This window comes from Capricornis sumatraensis, chromosome 19 (genome assembly GCF_032405125.1).
Source record: "Capricornis sumatraensis isolate serow.1 chromosome 19, serow.2, whole genome shotgun sequence".
NCBI lineage: Eukaryota > Metazoa > Chordata > Mammalia > Artiodactyla > Bovidae > Capricornis > Capricornis sumatraensis.
In genome coordinates, this window is record NC_091087.1 from 39,009,280 (window position 1) to 39,027,854 (window position 18,575).

At 42.5% G+C, this 18,575-nt stretch overlaps 1 protein-coding gene across 1 annotated transcript in view; it reads right to left on the reverse strand.

The window, feature by feature from the left end:
* SCAPER (S-phase cyclin A associated protein in the ER) overlaps window positions 1-18,575 on the reverse strand; it is a 365,239-nt gene that overhangs the window by 26,414 nt on the left and 320,250 nt on the right. Inside the window, exons 27-28 of the mRNA XM_068991091.1 lie at window positions 8,565-8,802; window positions 2,952-3,101 (exon numbers count right to left, since the gene is read on the reverse strand). Of these exons, the coding sequence (XP_068847192.1) occupies window positions 2,952-3,101; window positions 8,565-8,802 (388 nt within the window). The remainder of the gene's footprint in view (window positions 1-2,951; window positions 3,102-8,564; window positions 8,803-18,575) is intronic.

Genomic DNA, 18,575 nt, shown 5'->3' on the forward strand with positions numbered 1-18,575 from the left:
TTTACAAGGGCAGGAGATAGTGTCATGATAAATAGTAAATGACTTAGGTATAAAGCAGGAAACTGTTAGGTAAACCACGGGCTGGCTACATAAGATAAAGTCATATAGCCATTAAAAGTGATACTTATAAAGAAGGGTTCTGATATAATGTTAAGTGTATAAAGCAGGATAGGACTGTATATACAATATGATCTGAGCTAGGTAAAAATGTTCATAGGGGGACAGAATGTGGGTGAAATGAGTGAAGGCGTCAAAAGGTACAAACTTCCAGTTATAAGATAAATAAGTTCTGGGGATGTAATATACAGCATGCTGACTAAAGTTAGCAATACTGTATTGCATATTTGAAAGTTGCAGAGAGTACATCTAAATGTTCTCATCACAATAAAAAAATTAACTATGTGAAGTGATAACTGTTAACTAAATTTATTGTGCTAATCATTCTGCAACATAACCATGATCCAGTCTTCACACTGTACACACTTAAAACCCATACAATGTTATATGTTAATTATATCTCAACAATATGAACTGGCCAAATGTTCACAGAAAAGAGACTGCAAGGAACCTGCCAAAATGGTAACAATGGCTATCTCAACAGTGAGATCAGGAATGAATGGGACTCTGCTTCCTTCTTTACCCTTGCTTATCTTTTTCATGATGAATAAATGACCAACCTAGATAGCATATTGAAAAGCAGAGATATTACTTTGCCAACAAAGGTCCGTCTAGTCAAGGCTATGGTTTTTCCTGTGGTCATGTATGGATGTGAGAGTGGGACTGTGAAGAAAGCTGAGTGCCGAAGAATTGATGCTTTTGAACTGTGGTGTTGGAGAAGACTCTTGAGAGTCCCTTGGACTGCAAGAAGATCCAACCAGTCCATCCTGGAGATCAATCCTGGGTGCTCACTGGAAGGACTGATGCTGAAGCTGAGACTCCAATACTTTAGCTACCTCATGTGAAGAGGTGACTCATTGGAAAAGACTCTGATGCTGGGAGGGACTGGGGGCAGGAGGAGAAGGAGACGACAGAGGATGAGATGGCTGGATGGCATCACTGACTCAACGGACATGAGTCTGAGTGAATTCCGGGAGTTGGTGATGGACAGGGAGGCCTGGCGTGCTGCGATTCATGGGGTCGCAAAGGGTCAGACACGACTAAGCGACTGAACTGAACTGAAAGGACACTTTTGTAACCAAAAGACAAACTTTTGAAGGGAAATGAGATGCAGCTTAGTAGGTCAAATGGATACACATGAAGAAAAGATAACATAACAGGAGATGTTCCTCCTTGAGTAGCTTGTGAGAGCCTCGTGAACCTGTGGGGCCTCGTCCGTGGGAAGGACACATCATCTATCCGGAGGTGCTGGCTAGGGAGCGTGCTGTGTGAGTGCTCCCGTGGTGGGAGAGGGGAAAGGTCTGCCCTCTGGGCAACGAGATCTGTAAAAGAGGAATTTTTCTATGTAGGACACTTATTCTGGCAAGGGTCCGCATTTCCTGTATTTTAATCATGGAAATCTTTCAGGGATGGACTGCATATTCTTTAACCTTCTTGGAGGGAAGGTATACAACACAGATTTTGCCTCCATGCTCACTCAGGGTCAGCACTGGGGGCATCAACAATCATCTGGGGAAATAAAATACTGGATTAGTGTCCCTGTGAACCCCGATGGCTACACCTGCTAAGCTCTGGGGCTTGTCTTGTTTCTTCGCTTCTTTCTCCTTATCAGATAGGCAGTTTCATCAGTGCTTAGGGTGTAGGTTCTCACCTTGTATTTGGCTCTGGCATTACAACTATCTCCTGTCCTTCTGCCCTGGTCTAGATTACTGCTGCTGCTGCTAAGTCGCTTCAGTCGTGTCTGACTCTGTGTGACCCCATAGATGGTAGCCCGCCAGGCTCCCCCATCCCTGGGATTCTCCAGGCGAGAACACTGGAGTGGGTTGCCATTTCCTTCTCCAATGCATGAAAATGAAAAGTGAAAGTGAAGTTGCTCAGTCATGTCTGACTCCTAGCGACCCCATGGACTGCAGCCTACACAGGTTCCTTTGTCCATGGGATTTTCCAGGCAAGAGTACTGGAGTAGGGTGCCATTGCCTTCTCTTGGTCTAGATTACTGTAGGCTAATAAACCTAGTAAGCACATATATAACAGAGTTGCCTAAAATAAAAAATTAGGAAACTTGGAGTGAGGGTTGTTTACTGGCCTTTTTCTCAGATATAATCCACACAATTAGAGTTGCTGAGTAGGAGGCTTTAGATAAATTAGGTTGTCAGGAATTACAATCTGACATGTTATGCCATAACTCTGTTTTTTAAAATAAGGAGAAATAAAAGTATGTTATTATTGTTATTTTTAAAATAAAATCTGTAAAACAGATTTCCCAGCATTTTAAGGCAACAGAACCCTATTTACAAATGAAATCTTGCTCAGAAACCAAGTAAAACAGTTAAAAGCAAAAGTATTCTGGGTGATTCAAGGGGGTAAGGCCCAAACCCTGCCTTCTCAGGCTCCCCTCCAACACCACCTGGCACCCTCTTAAGTACCTGGGCAGAAGCCAAAGACCAAGAGGAGTTTCATAAAGCAACGGATTCTGATGCTATTTGCAAAGTGATGCAAGTTGAAAGATGTTATCTATTTCATCCAAACAAAGAAACAAAATGAATAAAGCATCAGAATCTACGTGGTAAGGGAGGAGACACTTCTCTGTGGCTTAACAAGAATATTTGATGAAAAATATTTTATTTTTATAGCTCTAAGAGGAGGTCCTCGTGCTGATCTAGGGCTGATCACGTCTTTCTAGAGAGGAGAAGCCAGAGACATATCCCTGGAGCCTACCTCAAAGGCCTCACACAGAACAGATGGGTTCCAGCAGGCTTGCCTGCCTTTTCTCACTCCAATACCTCACACTCTCAGGGCTGGGGAAGTCTGAGGAACGTTCCTGGGCCCCTTACCTGGTTATCTGGGTGGTTGACAGTGAAGTAGCCCACACAGACGATGACCTCATGAAGGAGGCTTTCACAGGAGACGTGGCTGCAGTGGCCCAGCAGGGAGCTGGCGATGTGCCGGAACGCAAGGGACAAGCCCTCTGCCCCTACGATAGACTGACAAAGACAAGGAGCAGTTAGAACTCTGCAGCCAGGGAGAGCCAGGGCTGCAAATCACAAAGCAAGCCTGGGTCCTGTGCACTTTGTGCCACGCTGCCAGGAAAGCATATGAAATTTTGAAAGCACAGTGCTTAACAGCTCAGTTCAAGAATTCTTGCTCTAATAAGTGACCATAATAAATGTAACACTTAACCTGAAAAAAAAAAAAAAAGAAAATAGAGCATAATAGACCAGATGCCTGTAACTATGTGGATCAAGGTGTTATTCACCTAAAGCATGAGTATTTATCCCATTTTTAATGAGGTATTTTTTTCTCATTGTACAAATAGTCTCATTGTAGAAAACTTGGAAAAATTTAAAGATTAAAATTCACCTGCAAATCTACCATTTAGCTAACTTCCAATACTTTTTTTTTTTGAAGGAGAAAAATATTTCCCCATATGCAGGGATTAAAATACAATTCTAATTATTGACTTAAATTCAAAACCAAAATAGATATAAATAACTATTTGTTATTCAAATAGCTAGTTGTTATTCAAATAGCTCCACAGCTCCCAAAAGAATGTAAAAAATCCCCAACAAACACCTCCCCCCAAAAACACAAACAATGAAGCCCCCTCGGTTATGAGGCTTCTGGGATCCTTTCTCAAGACAGGCAAGGGGCTGCCCGTGGTGGGCAACGCGGGAGGAGAGCCTGAGTCTGTCTGTGCAGCCTGAAGCTTCTATTTAATAAACATGTCAAACAGACAGAGCGACAGGAGGGCAAAGGGGAGAGGCGAAGCCCACAGAATACACTCGCAGCCCACACTGGAATGAAGCACCACTGCTGGCCTGCGGGATATGGCAGCGTTTTAAACTCATCTCTTGATTGGAGGTCTTGGCTGGTTTGAACCAGGTCAGATATGTTGCAGCTTGGAAGTTTCAATGAATTCACTCTGCCTAACAGTGTTGTGAAACACAGTCTTTTTAATTAATACTGTTGAAACAAAATTACTGCTAAATTTTAAGAGTGCCTTCTGCCTCAGTTTCATTGCACTGAGACAAAATGTTTTTCAAGCCCCAAAGAGACTTCAGGAGGGCCCTGATCCTTTAAATCAAGGAGTGACACCTTCTCAGCTCAGCCCTTATTTAATTAGTTGTGTCCAGCTTGCTGTGACCCAGTGCCCTCTGTTTAACCTTTACTGATAAGAGCAGGTCAAGGGGCATGCAAGTTTGAATATAAAAATTAAACCAATTTTTCAAGGAAACCATATTTCCTTTTTAGCCAGAATTAATTGCCAAGTCAGTACATTGATTTGTTTCTTGAGACCACCTTCAATTGTAAAAACTGTCAAAGAGTATGCAATATACAATATCTGGGATCTCAAGGCCATCTGTGCCAATATGAATTCAGAGTGAAATAGAAGTCTTTGCTGAAGGGAGAAAAATATTTTGACAGCCTTATTAGTATACAATGAAATGGAACCAGTTAAGAAAATATTCTAATGGATAACCTTTTGTTACCGCTATGCAACACATTGTCACACAAAACAATTACGTAGGTTTATGGCTCTGAAGAAAGGTACAGGAACAGTGGGAATGCGGCACTCAATACTTAATCTTGTGATTCAACACCTGCAAGATGGTTTGGGTAAATTCTTCACCCCTTTGGAATTTGAGTCAGTCTACAGGGCCTACTATGTGCTAGCTTTGTTGTTGTTGTCCGGTCATTAGGTCGTGTCTGACTCTTTGCAACCCCAAGGGCTGCAGCACACGAGGCTCCTCTGTCCTTTACTATCTCCTGGAGTTTGCTCAAATTCTTGTCCATTAAGTCGGTGATGCTATCTAACCATCTCATCCTCTGCCATCCCCTTCTTCTCTTGCCTTCAATCTTTCCCAGTATCAGGGTCTCTTCCAATGAACTGACTCTTTGCATCAGGTGTCCAAAGTATTGGAGCTTCAGCATCAGTCCTTCCAATGAATATTCAGGGTTGATTTCCTTTAGGATTGACTGGTTTGATATCCTTGCAGTCCAAGGGACTCTCAAGAGTCTTCTCCAACACCACAGTTCAAAAGCATCAATTCTTTGGTGCTCAGCCTTTGTCATGGTCCAGCTCTCATATTACTATGCTGACAAAGGTCTGTGTTGACAAAGCTACGGTTTTGCCAGTAGTCCTTTATGGATGTAAGAGCTTTATGTAAGTCCTTTATGGATGGATGAGGATGCTTCTCTGTAACAGCTCTACAAGAGACGCATTGCTGTGATGCACTGGGACTCAACCTGTTGACATGTCTCACGTTGTCTTGTCTAACTTTTCAGAGGGTCAGACCACAGATCTCATTTCAGGTTTCTTCAGTTCCGTTGATCCTTCTGGGCAGTTCATAAATTGTCTCCCAGATTTTTTCTGAGGTCAGACCCATATTGTATTGAAAATCTCTTTTTCTGTGTTTGTTATACTTGATCTTAGCCAAAAGGCTGAGAAGTGATCCTGTGCTTATTATAAACATAGTTCCTGAAATCTCACTTTTGACAATAAGTTGTTTTAATGAACTAGAATATGAGCTTCTCTGACCATATCTATCATAAAAATATTTTTCTCCCAAACTCACCCATCGCTTTACAATGCAAATACTGTATATTTGTATCACATTTACTTGAGCACTGCACGCTTGATCAGATGTCTATCTACATCAATAATGTCTGTGTGGAAAGATGTTTTTGCTTTAGCATGCTAAACAGACTACAGTGGTTGGTTAAGAAAACAACTACAAATCTTTGCCAGTCCTCCCTTTGAGAGAAGGGACCTATGTCTTCTCTTGAATCTGGAAAGCTGTAACCAATAGAGTATGGCTGATATATAACTATACCACTTCAGAGGCTAGGTCATAAAAAGCCATACAGCTTCTGTCTGGTCCTTGGGGAGCACATGTTTTCCAGAAGTTTCCTCTCAGGACACTCCTACTGAGAACACAGACACAATGATGTTCTGAGAAGCCCAAGCCACGTAGAGAAGCCATATGCAGAGTCTACGGCCAGTAGTCCTGGTGAACCTGGTCTTTGAGGATTCCTGGGCATAAAATATGAGAGTGAAGGAGCCTCCAGCTAATTTCAGTTCCCAGCTATCTGAGTCAACCTGCTCCTCCTCTCCACACTCTCCACCCCAGGATTCGAGCCCCTCAGCAGAAGCCCTACATCGTGAGTAGTGACAAGCCACTCCCACTGTTAAAAGCCCTGCTGGAATTGCGGACCCACAGGACCTATGGTCACGATAAAATGGTTGCTGTTTACCCTACTAAGTTTGTTTTTAAATGGATAAAAGTAACTGGTGCAATAAGGTGATCACTGGTAGATGTATTAAAGGCCCTGAGGCTAGCAATTCCAGGCATCTGGGTCCCTGCACATCCTGATGTCTGAGAGTAACAGAAAAACACGTGCTGGGCTCTGAGCACCAAAAGGACTGCAGCCAAGAGGAAAGGCCCTGTAGGCTTTCCAGGCCCATGGTTAAGGGGAAAAGGGAACCTGGAAACAGTGTCTGAGGAGAGAATGAGAAGTAGTGATGGCAAAATTGACTAAAATAAAAGAAGACAGGGGAGTCAGGAAAGAGATCAAGAAAAGAAGATACAGCAGGGAAGGATTAAGAGAAGTACAGAGTAACAGGAAGGACAGAGGAGAAAAAAGCACAAGAACTGTTGGGGGTACCAGCCAAGAAAAGACATTCCACTCAGGAGGCGGGCATTTCACTCCAAGAATGGCTGGAACACTCCTGAGTCACCTTGGTATCTTTCCTGAGGTTGAAGCAAACGTGGTTCAAGTAGGGGGTATATTTTGGGCTCGATGAGGCAAGGAGCTGGAGAGGAGAAATCTTGGTTTTTATCTTAGTTTGGCATGAAGAGCTCCAGAAATAGATTTTTTATTTTTCTCACATTATTGGCCATTGTGCCTAAAGGCCCCGAGGGAGCAGAGCTGGGAGTTGTGTGGTTCTCCTTCTGAGTGAGGCTGCACAGACTGTGAGCTCACGGAGGTGTGCGGGTGGGGCAGGGACCTGGGGCTCCCTGACATGCACAGAGACTGATGGAATGGCCCACTTAATGGAAACGCTCGTGTATGAAGTGGAGCCCCCTGCAGCAATACAAATCCTCGTCAGAAGACCCATAAAACCAGAAACTGAGGAATACTTTTTATTTGTTATTTGCTTTTCACAATCCCTGGTAACAAAAGAAATCACTCTAGTTGGATCTAGCTGATGGGTAGCCTGTTGGTCTCCATAGTCTGAGGACATAAAATGAGCATATCTTGATTTCCAAGCTGTTTCCAGATACAACAGAGTGGGGTTGAGTCTTCATAAAAACAAATGCTATGTCCAACCCGGAGGCCAGAGCCACTGGCATTTTCTCCTGTTAAAGGTGCAGCTGTAACCTCTCGGAACTTTACATATTGTGTAGTTACCACCTCAGGCTAGTTTAAGTGCTTTGAAAACCGAAAAGCATTAACCCCAAGGAAGAGACTTCTGATCTTGGGAGGGATAAACTAACTCTACAAAGTTGAAAGATACTGAATCCAGTGGTACAATTGACTCATAATTTCCAGCTGTCAAGAGAATAAGAATCACACATTTGTCACTAGCTACAAAATAGAAGTGTTTCTTCCATTTTGCCAGGGCCAAAGCCCACACTTTTTATACGTTTGTATCTCTGTAACCTTTTTCCCTTTAAGCAAAGCAATTCATCTAAATTATGGGTTCATCATCTGCCAAGTTTGTTCCTTTTTTAATGAAATCACTTGACAGTTAATAAACTGAAAGAGAAAGTCTACTCCTTGGGGCTTGCTCTGTTCCAAAGGTTCAGTGTTTTTGAAAATTAAATTTCTTACATGAACAAAAATCTGTTTCTAAGCTGACAGTCTGGTGTTATAGCACAAAGCAATTTTTCTTTCTTTAGCTATAAAAACTTAATTTATAGGGGTTTGCACGTTTAACTACACATGCACTTTACATTGGACACCAGTCAGTTAAATCATCCATAGAAAGTCATCAATCAGAACAATTTATCTAATTTTGGTTCTGTTTATATAAGAAACCATTACTTTCCTTAATATTTTAATGTTTATAGGATGATAATGGTTTTTCTAAAGAAATCAAGACAGAAGATTTGTATGTAGCAGAGTGGCATAGGCTTGGGTTCATATAACCATGGGTACCAGTCCTGGCTCAGCTATGTGTAACCCTGGGAAATTACTTAACTGCCAGTTTTCCCATCTGTAAAATGGGTATAATAATATTTTGGAGGGTAGTCATGAGAATAAATAAGAAAGCATATGCAGAGCACTTAATACAGTTCCCAGAATATAGCAGCTTAATAAATAGCAGGTACTGTAATTCCCGTTATTGTGGCTTATTCCTGACACACCACTCCAGGAGAAGAACCTCTCATCATATCCACATGAAATCATTAACTCTCGGTTGGTTAACCAACTCCTGGTACCTGGAAAGCAGGCAGATCAAGAGCTGCGAAGCTGTTGAAGAAACGCAGACTCTGGATGGCCACTTGGACTGTGCTCTGAGCGTAGCTCTCCTTGGGACTGGCAGTGCTGGGGTCCGAGATCGTGCCGTGGAAGAGGACGCAGTACAGCATGTGCAGAACTCCAGCCAGGTCTGTGGCCTGAAGAGCAGCTGCCAGCCCTGTGGGATCCTGGCGATTATCGTCAAATATGCTGTACGACCTGACAAAGAAACATTCAGCTCTTTAAGAGAAATCTCCTTAAAGGATGTTAGCATTTTTACAGGTCAAATGGAACAAGACAAGCAGACCGTTAAAAGCAAACCATGTGAGTTGTGTAGGGAGGTAACAAGAAACCTCAAGGAATAAAGGCAGCCCTTCCCCGCCCTGGTGCACTGTGCCTGCCCTTTTCTCCAGCTGGGAGGCCAGGCTGCTGCGCCAGTGGCAAGGGAGCACACTGTGGCCAGTGCTGAGGCTGCTATCGCCCCTGGGCCCTTTGCAGTCTGGGCAGCCCCACTGTGTTTAGACTCCAGGTCTGCAGGAACTGGACAGAGTCCATGAGAGCTGCTGAGACTCGGAAGTCAGGAACACCACGGCTTGCTTTTTGGATACACAAGGGAGTCTTCTCAGGGGAAGCAGTTATCAGGAAAGCATGAAGCCTCAAAAACCCAGCAGTGTGCTGGTATACTGTGACACGGAGACACTTCAACTGCTTTTGAAGGCACAGTTCTGTCATTAAGGAGCACTGGAAGGACAGGTTGCAGGGGCCCAATTCCAAGAACAAGCTGATGGTGGACTAGCTTTATACAAACCACCTTGGAGTTAGCTTAGCAACAATGGCAGGCAATGCTCTGGATAAGCAAGAAGCAGTGGTAGTGGCGAACGATTTCTCAAGTCAATGGGAAGTGGTGTTGTTCAGTCACCAAGTCGTGCCCGACTCTTCGTGATCTCACGGACTGCAGCACACCAGGCCTCCCTGTCCCTCACTGTCTCCTGGAGTTTGCCCAAGTTCACGTCCATTTCATCGGTGAGGGTTTGTTAAATTTGTCTCACTCTTGAACTCAGGTATACATGAACTATCTAGTGACCACGAGCCTACAGTTTAATAAGTAAGTGCGTCTGGCAAGCATCCATTCACCCCCTTTGCCCCCTAGAAACCACATCCAGGTTTCTCTCCCCTTCTCACAGCCAGCATGCTTCAGGTGGGGCCCCCTTCCTATTCGCTCTGGCTCGAGGGTGAAGAGGTCTAAGATAAGGGGGACATTCTATTTCTCTGATGGTTCAGCAAGGTTTGGGGATGGCACGCGTCACTGTCAGAGCTGACGGAATGGAGAGAGATTTTTGCGCTGAAATGCCTGGAAAGAAGGCCTCACTTTTTCTCCCAGGGTCTGAATCAGAGAGGGAAGGTCGGTAGCTGTGACAGCCATGTGTTCTACCCGCTGCACAAATGCTCAGGTCTCTCAGTGTTGTTCCAAGTGGGTTAGTCACCTTCCTTCATGGAACAACACAGGTTGATGCCCTTCCCTACTTTCAACACTAACTCAGGTTCCTGCTGACCTTCCCTTTTCTACTGTTATTGTTCCTTTCAACAGGAATCTAGAAGGGGAGCGAGGCACTGAGTTCAGTTCAGTTCAGTTGCTCAGTCGTGTCCGACTCTTTGCGACCCCATGAATCGCAGCACGACAGGCCTCCCTGTCCATCACCAACTCCCGGAGTTCACTCAGACTCACGTCCATTGAGTCAGTGATGTCATCCAGCCATCTCATTCTCTGTCGTCCCCTTCTCCTCCTGCCCTCAATCCCTCCCAACATCAGAGTCTTTTCCAATGAGTCAACTCTCCGCATGAGGTGGCCCAAGTACTGGAGTTTCAGCTTTAGCATCATTCCCTCCAAAGAAATCCAGGGTTGATCTCCTTCAGAATGGACTGGTTGGATCTCCTTGCAGTCCAAGGGACTCTCAAGAGTCTTCTCCAACACCACAGTTCAAAAGCATCAATTCTTTGGCACTCAGCCTTCTTCACAGTCCAACTCTCACATCCATACATAACCACTGGAAAAACCATAGCCTTGACTAGACGGACCTTAGTCGGCAAAGTAACGTCTCTGCTTTTGAATATACTATCTAGGTTGGTCATAACTTTTCTTCCAAGGAGTAAGCGTCTTTTGATTTCATGGCTGCAATCACCATCTGCAGTGATTTTGGAGCCCAGAAAAATAAAGTCTGACACTGTTTCCACTGTTTCCCCATCTATTTCCCATGAAGTGATGGGACCAGATGCCATGATCTTCGTTTTCTGAATGTTATAAGCCAACTTGTTCACTCTCCTCTTTCAGTTTCATCAAGAGGCTTTTTAGTTCCTCTTCACTTTCTGCCATAAGGGTGGTGTCATCTGCATATCTGAGGTTATTGACATTTCTCCCGCCAATCTTGATTCCAGCTTGTGTTTCCAGCCCAGTGTTTCTCATGATGTACTCTGCATAGAAGTTAAATAAGCAGGGTGACAATATACAGCCTTGACATACTCCTTTTCCTATTTGGAACCAGTCTGTTGTTCCATGTCCAGTTCTAACTGTTGCTTCCTGACCTGCATATAGGTTTCTCAAGAGGCAGGTCAGGTGGTCTGGTATTCCCATCTCTTTCAGAATTTTCCACAGTTTATTGTGATCCACAGAGTCAAAGGCTTTGGCATAGTCAATAAAGCAGAAATAGATGTTTTTCTGGAACACTCTTGCTTTTTCCATGATCCAGCGGATGTTGGCAATTTGATCTCTGGTTCCTCTGCCTTTTCTAAAACCAGCTTGAACATCAGGAAGTTCACGGTTCATGTATTGCTGAAGCCTGGCTTGGGGAATTTTGAGCATTACTTTACTAGCGTGTGAAGATCTACGCTTATCTCGTACACTTGCCCAGAAGCACAGAAGAGATGCCACCAAGTAACTACAAATTTGAAAGTGCTGGCTGGCAAGTTTCTAGTATCTTGTCTGGTTTTCTAATCCATAACTTATCCCTAAAGGGATTATTTTATTCATTCTGATTTGCTAGTTTCATCAGAGTTTTATTCATAACCATAGTAAGCACTTCCTGAATGTGCACTATTTCTGGTATTGCTAAGAACATGGCATGACTCTGACACTTGTCTCTTCTCAAGAAAGCAGCTCTTATGAAATACTACCATCTCATCTGCATGGCAGGACCGGCTAACTACACTCACACCTTCCACCTCGCCTCATTCCTAGTTCTTCATAGTTGGTGGAGAATGTATGGTTCTCCTGATTGCACGCATGACACAATTGAGACCCTCAGAGATTCAGTGAGATGTCTGAAGTCATAAATATTTGTCAGTGGCAAAGGCAGGGGTACCACCAAAAATTCTGACCCTTTAAAGGTGGTGCTTTGTCCAAACACCAAAACATCTAGGCCAAATAGGTGACCTCTTCTTTTACCTCCATGTCTTCTCTTCAATAAAATACTGGGATAAACTGAACACTGTTAAACAAATTACACAGATTGTAATGTAATTCTGTATCATCATAGAAGGACACTTTCTGTCTTATGGGACTCAATAAAAACAGAAAGTTAAGAAATGTTATTTATTTGCTTAGAGATATATTTGAACCTTTACACAAACTGTTAGCTAATGTCAGTTCAGTTTGCCCTTCCTTCCATTCTAGCCCTAAGAGTTAGGGGTCAGACCCTGACTAAAGACTGAGTAGAGATTAATCTCTCCAAGTGGAGATTAATGTGCCTGAGTTTATTATATAGATTCCAAAAAGGGGTCTGTGTTTGTTTAACCAATGCCTTTTAGAACCAATGACAAGTCAGAAGACATTTCTCCCTAAAGTTAATTTCTAATAGGCTTTCAGAAGCTTGGAGCTGAGTGACATCATGGCTGGTGACAAGAGATTTTCTGCGATTTGCTCTGTGATTCAGCATGGTGACCTCCCTCTTACTGCCTCTGCTGTTTTTAACCTGATTAGCATCATATTTAAATGCAGATATTCAGGGATATAGCATTATCATTTAGAACACTTTGTAACAGTTAATCTCTGCAAGGATTTATGAAATGACATGACTTCACTGCTACTATTTCTTCAAAAGAACAAATTTTTAAAAAAGGCAGCAAGTGAAGATCATAGTAGTTTCTCTTCTCTCCACTCCTTCCCCACCCCACCCCAACCCCCCAGCCATTAGGAAAACATGAAACTATGAAACAACATAGCTTAGGATCTTTTCCAATATTCTTCTGATGAAATAAAAATGCTGATTCAGAAAAATCAATTAAATTAGCATTCAAGAACTCAGATGTGGAAATGGTTCAAAATGTATATAATATTGCTTTGTGGAAAGGATGATTCATTTCAAAGTGAGACTATAGAATATACAGAGTGGAGGGGAGAGACAGGGTTTGTTGACTTCATTTGACTTCCACAGGACAAATGTGGACCTGAAAGGACTTTAGAGAATGTTTACTTTTGATTTAGTCTGAAATACAGATAATTTGTCCATGAACAGGCCACTGGCTCCTGTTGGTCTTAAATGTCAGTTTTAATCACTTTAAGCCTAAATGTTTATAATAAAAAAGTAAAAGGCCTTATTCATATCAGGCACAGGTTATAAAGTTTTCTTTTCAAAATACATGGAAGATATGAAAAATCAGATCTGAAATTTTATATGTTACACCCTAAGATCTTCTCGATTTTACTGGATTTTAAAGTATTTTTGTTTGGTCTCTAAAATTAGGTATATTCATTTCTGTTCATTAAAAGTTACATTCAATTAGGAAAAACTATAACTGGGCCATCAGTACTCCTGCACAGTTCTTGAAAACCCTGCTTTGCTTTAAAGGAGAGTATAGCTAGGCAAAAAAAAAAGCAGTAATTTGTGTGGGTATGAATCAAGTGCCATCCATTCCATCTTTGAGATTTTAAACCACTATGTATTAGGTCCTATTTGGCTCAAACAGGCAGCTGAGAGAGTTGCAGGCACTATAACCCCCTCTTCCCCACTTGTTCTTGGCTTGCTAGTATCTTGGTTCTTATATCCCTGGTCTCAGATTTCTGGTTTGGTAACAACCACCCTGACGCCCTTCAGTGTTTGTGATCTTCTAGGCAGCTCTCTGAGCTTCTGAGATTTGGCCTTTGCTCCCTTCTTTAGATCTAGAATCCCTGAGGTGTCTTGTTAGAACCTCCCATTTTAGTCTCTGAACCCAGAACACTCTGCCCAAAGGTTTGCATAGGGCTTGGGGTGGACGGAGTTAAGTCACTGTCCCGCCCAATGATGAATGTGAACTTCACTGTTCAAAGAGAAGTGAATTATTTCTTAGAGAGGTATTCCAGCTGTGGGCTCTTACGTACTGGAATAGTCTGAGAAAGTGGACCTGTATCCAGGAATATCATCATTCATCAGACTCTGTGGTGAGCAAAAGGGACATGATTATCTGTCATATACTCTTTGCTTAGAAAGCCAAAGTACCTGTGCTCCAGGAACAATGACCACCTGTGATGCAAAGTCAAGGAAGACCAGGCCCTTGCCTTACAGAAAGTTATAGACTAATAGGGGCCTTTTCATACTATCCCCTATGTCACTCAATATGTCAGCAAATTTGGAAAATTCAGCAGTGGCCACAGAACTGGAAAAGGTCAGTTTTCATTCCAATCCCAAAGAAAGGCAACGCCAAAGAATGCTCAAACTACCATACAACTGTGCTCATTTTATATGCTAACAAGGTTATGTTCAAAATACTTCACACTAGGCTTAAGCAGCATGTGAACTAAGAACTTCTAGATGTACAAGCTGGGTTTAGGAAAGGCAGAAGAAAGACAGCAAATTGCTAACATCCTTTGGATCATAGAGAAAGCAAAGGAATTCCAGAAAACATCTACTTCTGCTTCACTGACTACACAAAAGCCTTTGTATAGATCACAACAAACTGTGGAAAATTCTTAAAGAGATGGGAATACAAGATCATCTTATCTGACTCCTGTGAAGCATGTATGCAGGTCAAGAAGCGACAGTTAGAACCTTATATGGAAGAACTGACTGGTTCAAAATTGGGAAAGGAGTACGTCAAGGCTGTATATTGTCACTCTGCTTATTTTTAGCTTATATGCAGAGTACATCATGTGAAACACCAGGCTGGATGACTCACAAGCTGGAATCAAGATTGCCGGGAGAAATATCAACAAACTCAAATATACAGATGATGCCACTCAAATGGCAGAAAGTGAAGAGGAATGAAAAAGCCTCTTGATGAAGGGGAAAGAGAAGAGTGAAAAAGCTGGCTTAAAACACAACATTCAGAAAAATAAGACCATAGCACCCAGTCCGATCACTTCATAGAAAATAGAAGGGGAAACAGTGGAAACAGTGACAGATTTTATTTTCTTGAACTCCAAAATCACTGTGGATGGTGACTGAAGATATGAAATTAAAAGATGCTTGCTCCTTGGATGGAAAGTGAAGTGAAGAAAGTGAAGTTGCTAAGTCATGTCCTACTCTTTGCGACCCCATGGACTGTAGCCCACCAGGCTCCTCTGTCCATGGGATTCTCCAGTCAAGAATACTGGAGTGGGTTGCCATTTCCTTCTCCAGGGGACCTTCTCGACCCAGGGATTGAACCCAGGTCTCCCACATTGCAGGCAGACTTTTTAACCTCTGAGCCACCCTTGGAAGGAAAGCTATGACAAACCTAGACAGCCTATTAAAAAACAAAGACATGCCTTTGTTGACAAAGGTCTAAATAGTCAAAGCTATGGTTTTTCCAGTAGTCACATACAGATATGAGAGTTGGACCATAAAGAAGGCCCAGCACCAAAGAAGTGATGCTTTCGAACTATGGTGCTTAAGAAGACTCTTGAGAGTCCCTTGGACAGCATGGAGATCACACCAGTCAATCCTAAAGGAAATCAACCCTGACTACTCACTGGAAGGACTAATGCTGAAGCTAAAGCTCCAATACTTTGGCCACCTGATGCCACAAGCTGACTCACTGGTAGAGACCCTGATGCTGGGAAAGATTGAAGGCAAAAGGAGAAGAGGGTGACAGTGGATAAGATGGTAAGATAGCATCACTGACTCAATGGACATGAATTTAAGCAAACTCTGGGAAAGAGTAGAGGACAAGGAAGCCTGGCATGCAGCAGTCCATAGGGTCGCAAAGAGTCGGACACGACTTGGTGACTGAAGAACAAGTAGGCAGGTATATGCATCAGTTTCCGATCGCTGCTGGAATAAATTATCACAAACCAGCTGTTCAAAGGGTTTCCCAGGTGGCGCAGTGATAAAGAATCTGCTGGCCAATACAGGAGATGTGAGTTTGATTCCTGGGTCAGGAAGATCCCATGGAGTAGGAAATGGCAACCCACTCCAGCATTTTTGCCTGGAATATTCCGTGGACAGAGGAGCCTGGGGGGGCTACAATCCATGGAGTCCAGCTGGACGAGACTGAGCGACTGAGCAGGTATGCATGCAAGCAGTTGTTGAAAAACAACGCAAATTTATTCTCTTAAAATTCTGGGAATCAAAAATCCAAAATAAGCCTCACTAGGCTAAAATCAAGACCTGCCTCTTGAGAAACCTATATGCAGGTCAGGAAGCAACAGTTAGAACTGGACATGGAACAACAGACTGGTTCCAAATAGGAAAAGGAGTACATCAAGGCTGTGTATTGTCACCCTGCTTATTTCACTTCTATGCAGAGTACATCATGAGAAATGCTGGGCTGGAAGAAGCACAAGCTGGAATCAAGATTGCAGGGAGAAATATCAATAACCTCAGATGAGCAGATGACACCACCCTTATGGCAGAAAGTGAAGAGGAACTAAAAAGCCTCTTGATGAAACTGAAAGAGGAGAGTGAACAAGTTGGCTTAAAGCTCAACATTCAGAAAACGAAGATCATGGCATCTGGTCCCATCACTTCATGGGAAATAGATGGGGAAACAGTGGAAACAGTGTCAGACTTTATTTTTCTGGGCTCCAAAATCACTGCAGATGGTGATTGCAGCCATGAAATTAAAAGACGCTTACTCCTTGGAAGGAAAGTTATGACCAACTTAGATAGTATATTCAAAAGCAGAGACGTTACTTTGCCGACTAAGGTCTGTCTAGTCAAGGCTATGGTTTTTCCTGTGGTCATGTATGGATGTGAGAGTTGGACTGTGAAGAAGGCTGAGCGCCGAAGAATTGATGCTTTTGAACTGTGGTGTTGGAGAAGACTCTTGAGGAGAAGACTCTTGAGAGTCCCTTGGACTGCAAGGAGATCCAACCAGTCCATTCTGAAGGAGATCAGCCCTGGGATTTCTTTAGAAGGAATGATGCTAAAAGCTGAAACTCCAGTACTTGGGCCACCTCACGCGTAGAGTTGACTCACTGGAAAAGACTCTGATGTTGGGAGGGACTGGGGGCAGGAAGAGAAGGGAACGACCGAGGATGAGATGGCTGGATGGCATCACTGACTCAATGGACATGAGTCTGAGTGAACTCCAGGAGTTGGTGATGGACAGAGAGGCCTGGCGTGCTGTGATTCATGGAGTCGCAAAGAGTCGGACACAACTGAGCAACTGAACTGAACTGAACTGAACTGAGGCTAAAATCAAAGTGTTACCAGGGCTTTGTTCCTTTTGGAGGCTGTAGGAGAGAATTTTTTTCCTTGCTTTTTACAACTTCTATAGTACAGTGCATTCCTTGGTTCCTGGCCCTTTCTTCCATTTTCAAAGTCAGCAGCACAGCATATTCAAATCCCTCTCTGAACACTGACTTTCCTGCTTCCTTCTCACTTATAAGGATCTGTATGATTACACTGGGCCCACCTGGGTAATCAAGACTACACTCTCTATCTCAAAATATTTAACTTAATCATTTTTGAAAAATTCCTTCTGCCATGTGAGATAACACATTTATAGGTTCTGAGGATTAGGATACAGATACCTTTGGCAGAGCTACTATCTACCCCCATCCCCAATTTTTTTCCATTGTGGCAAAATACACATTAAGTCTACCATCTTAACTGTTTGTAAGTGTACAATTTAATGGTATTACATACATTCATAATGTTATACAACCATCACTACCAACCATCTCCATAACTCATTCATTATGTAAAACTGAAACTCTAAACTCACTGAATAATACCTCTCCATTCCTTCTCCCCCTGGCAACCACCATTCTACTTTGTGTCCATAATTCTGATCTTTATGTATGTAAGATAAGTGGAATCATTATATACTATTTGTCTTTTTGTGACTGGCTTATTTTACTTATCATAATGTCCTCAAGGTTCATCCACACTGTGCATATGGTAGAATTTCCTTCTTTTTCAAGGCTGTGCATTATTTCATTATATGTATACATCATATTTAGTTTATCAATCATCCACTGATGGACACTTGGGTTGCTTCCATTTTAGTTATTGTGAATAATGCTGCTATGAACCTGGGTGTATAAACTTATCTTCAAAACCCTGTTTTCAATTCTTTTGGATATATAAACAGAAGCGGAATTTCCTTAATCATATGGTAATTCTACTTTTAATTTTTAAGGAACTGCCATAATATCTTCCACAGCAGCTATGCCATTTTACATTCCCACCAATGATGCACAAGGGTTTCAGTTTCTCCACATCCTCACCAAAACTTGGTACTTTTTCTATAGTAGCCATTTCAATGGGTGTGAAGTGATACCTAATTGTAGTTTTGATTTGCATTTCCCTATAAAGATGTTGAGCATCTTGTCACGTTTATTGACCAATTTGTACTACTTCTTTCGAGAAATCTCTATTCAAGTCCTTTGCCCATTTAAAAAATGTGGTTATTTTGCTGTTGTTGAGTTTTAGGAGTTTTCCATAGTTCCTGGATATCAGTTATCATATAACTGACATATGACTTGCAAATATTTCCTTCCATTCTTTGGGTTGCTTCCTTACTCTATTGATATTCTTTTGATGCACAAATCAAAAAATTTTCATGCAATCCAATTTGTCTACTTTTTCTTTTATTGC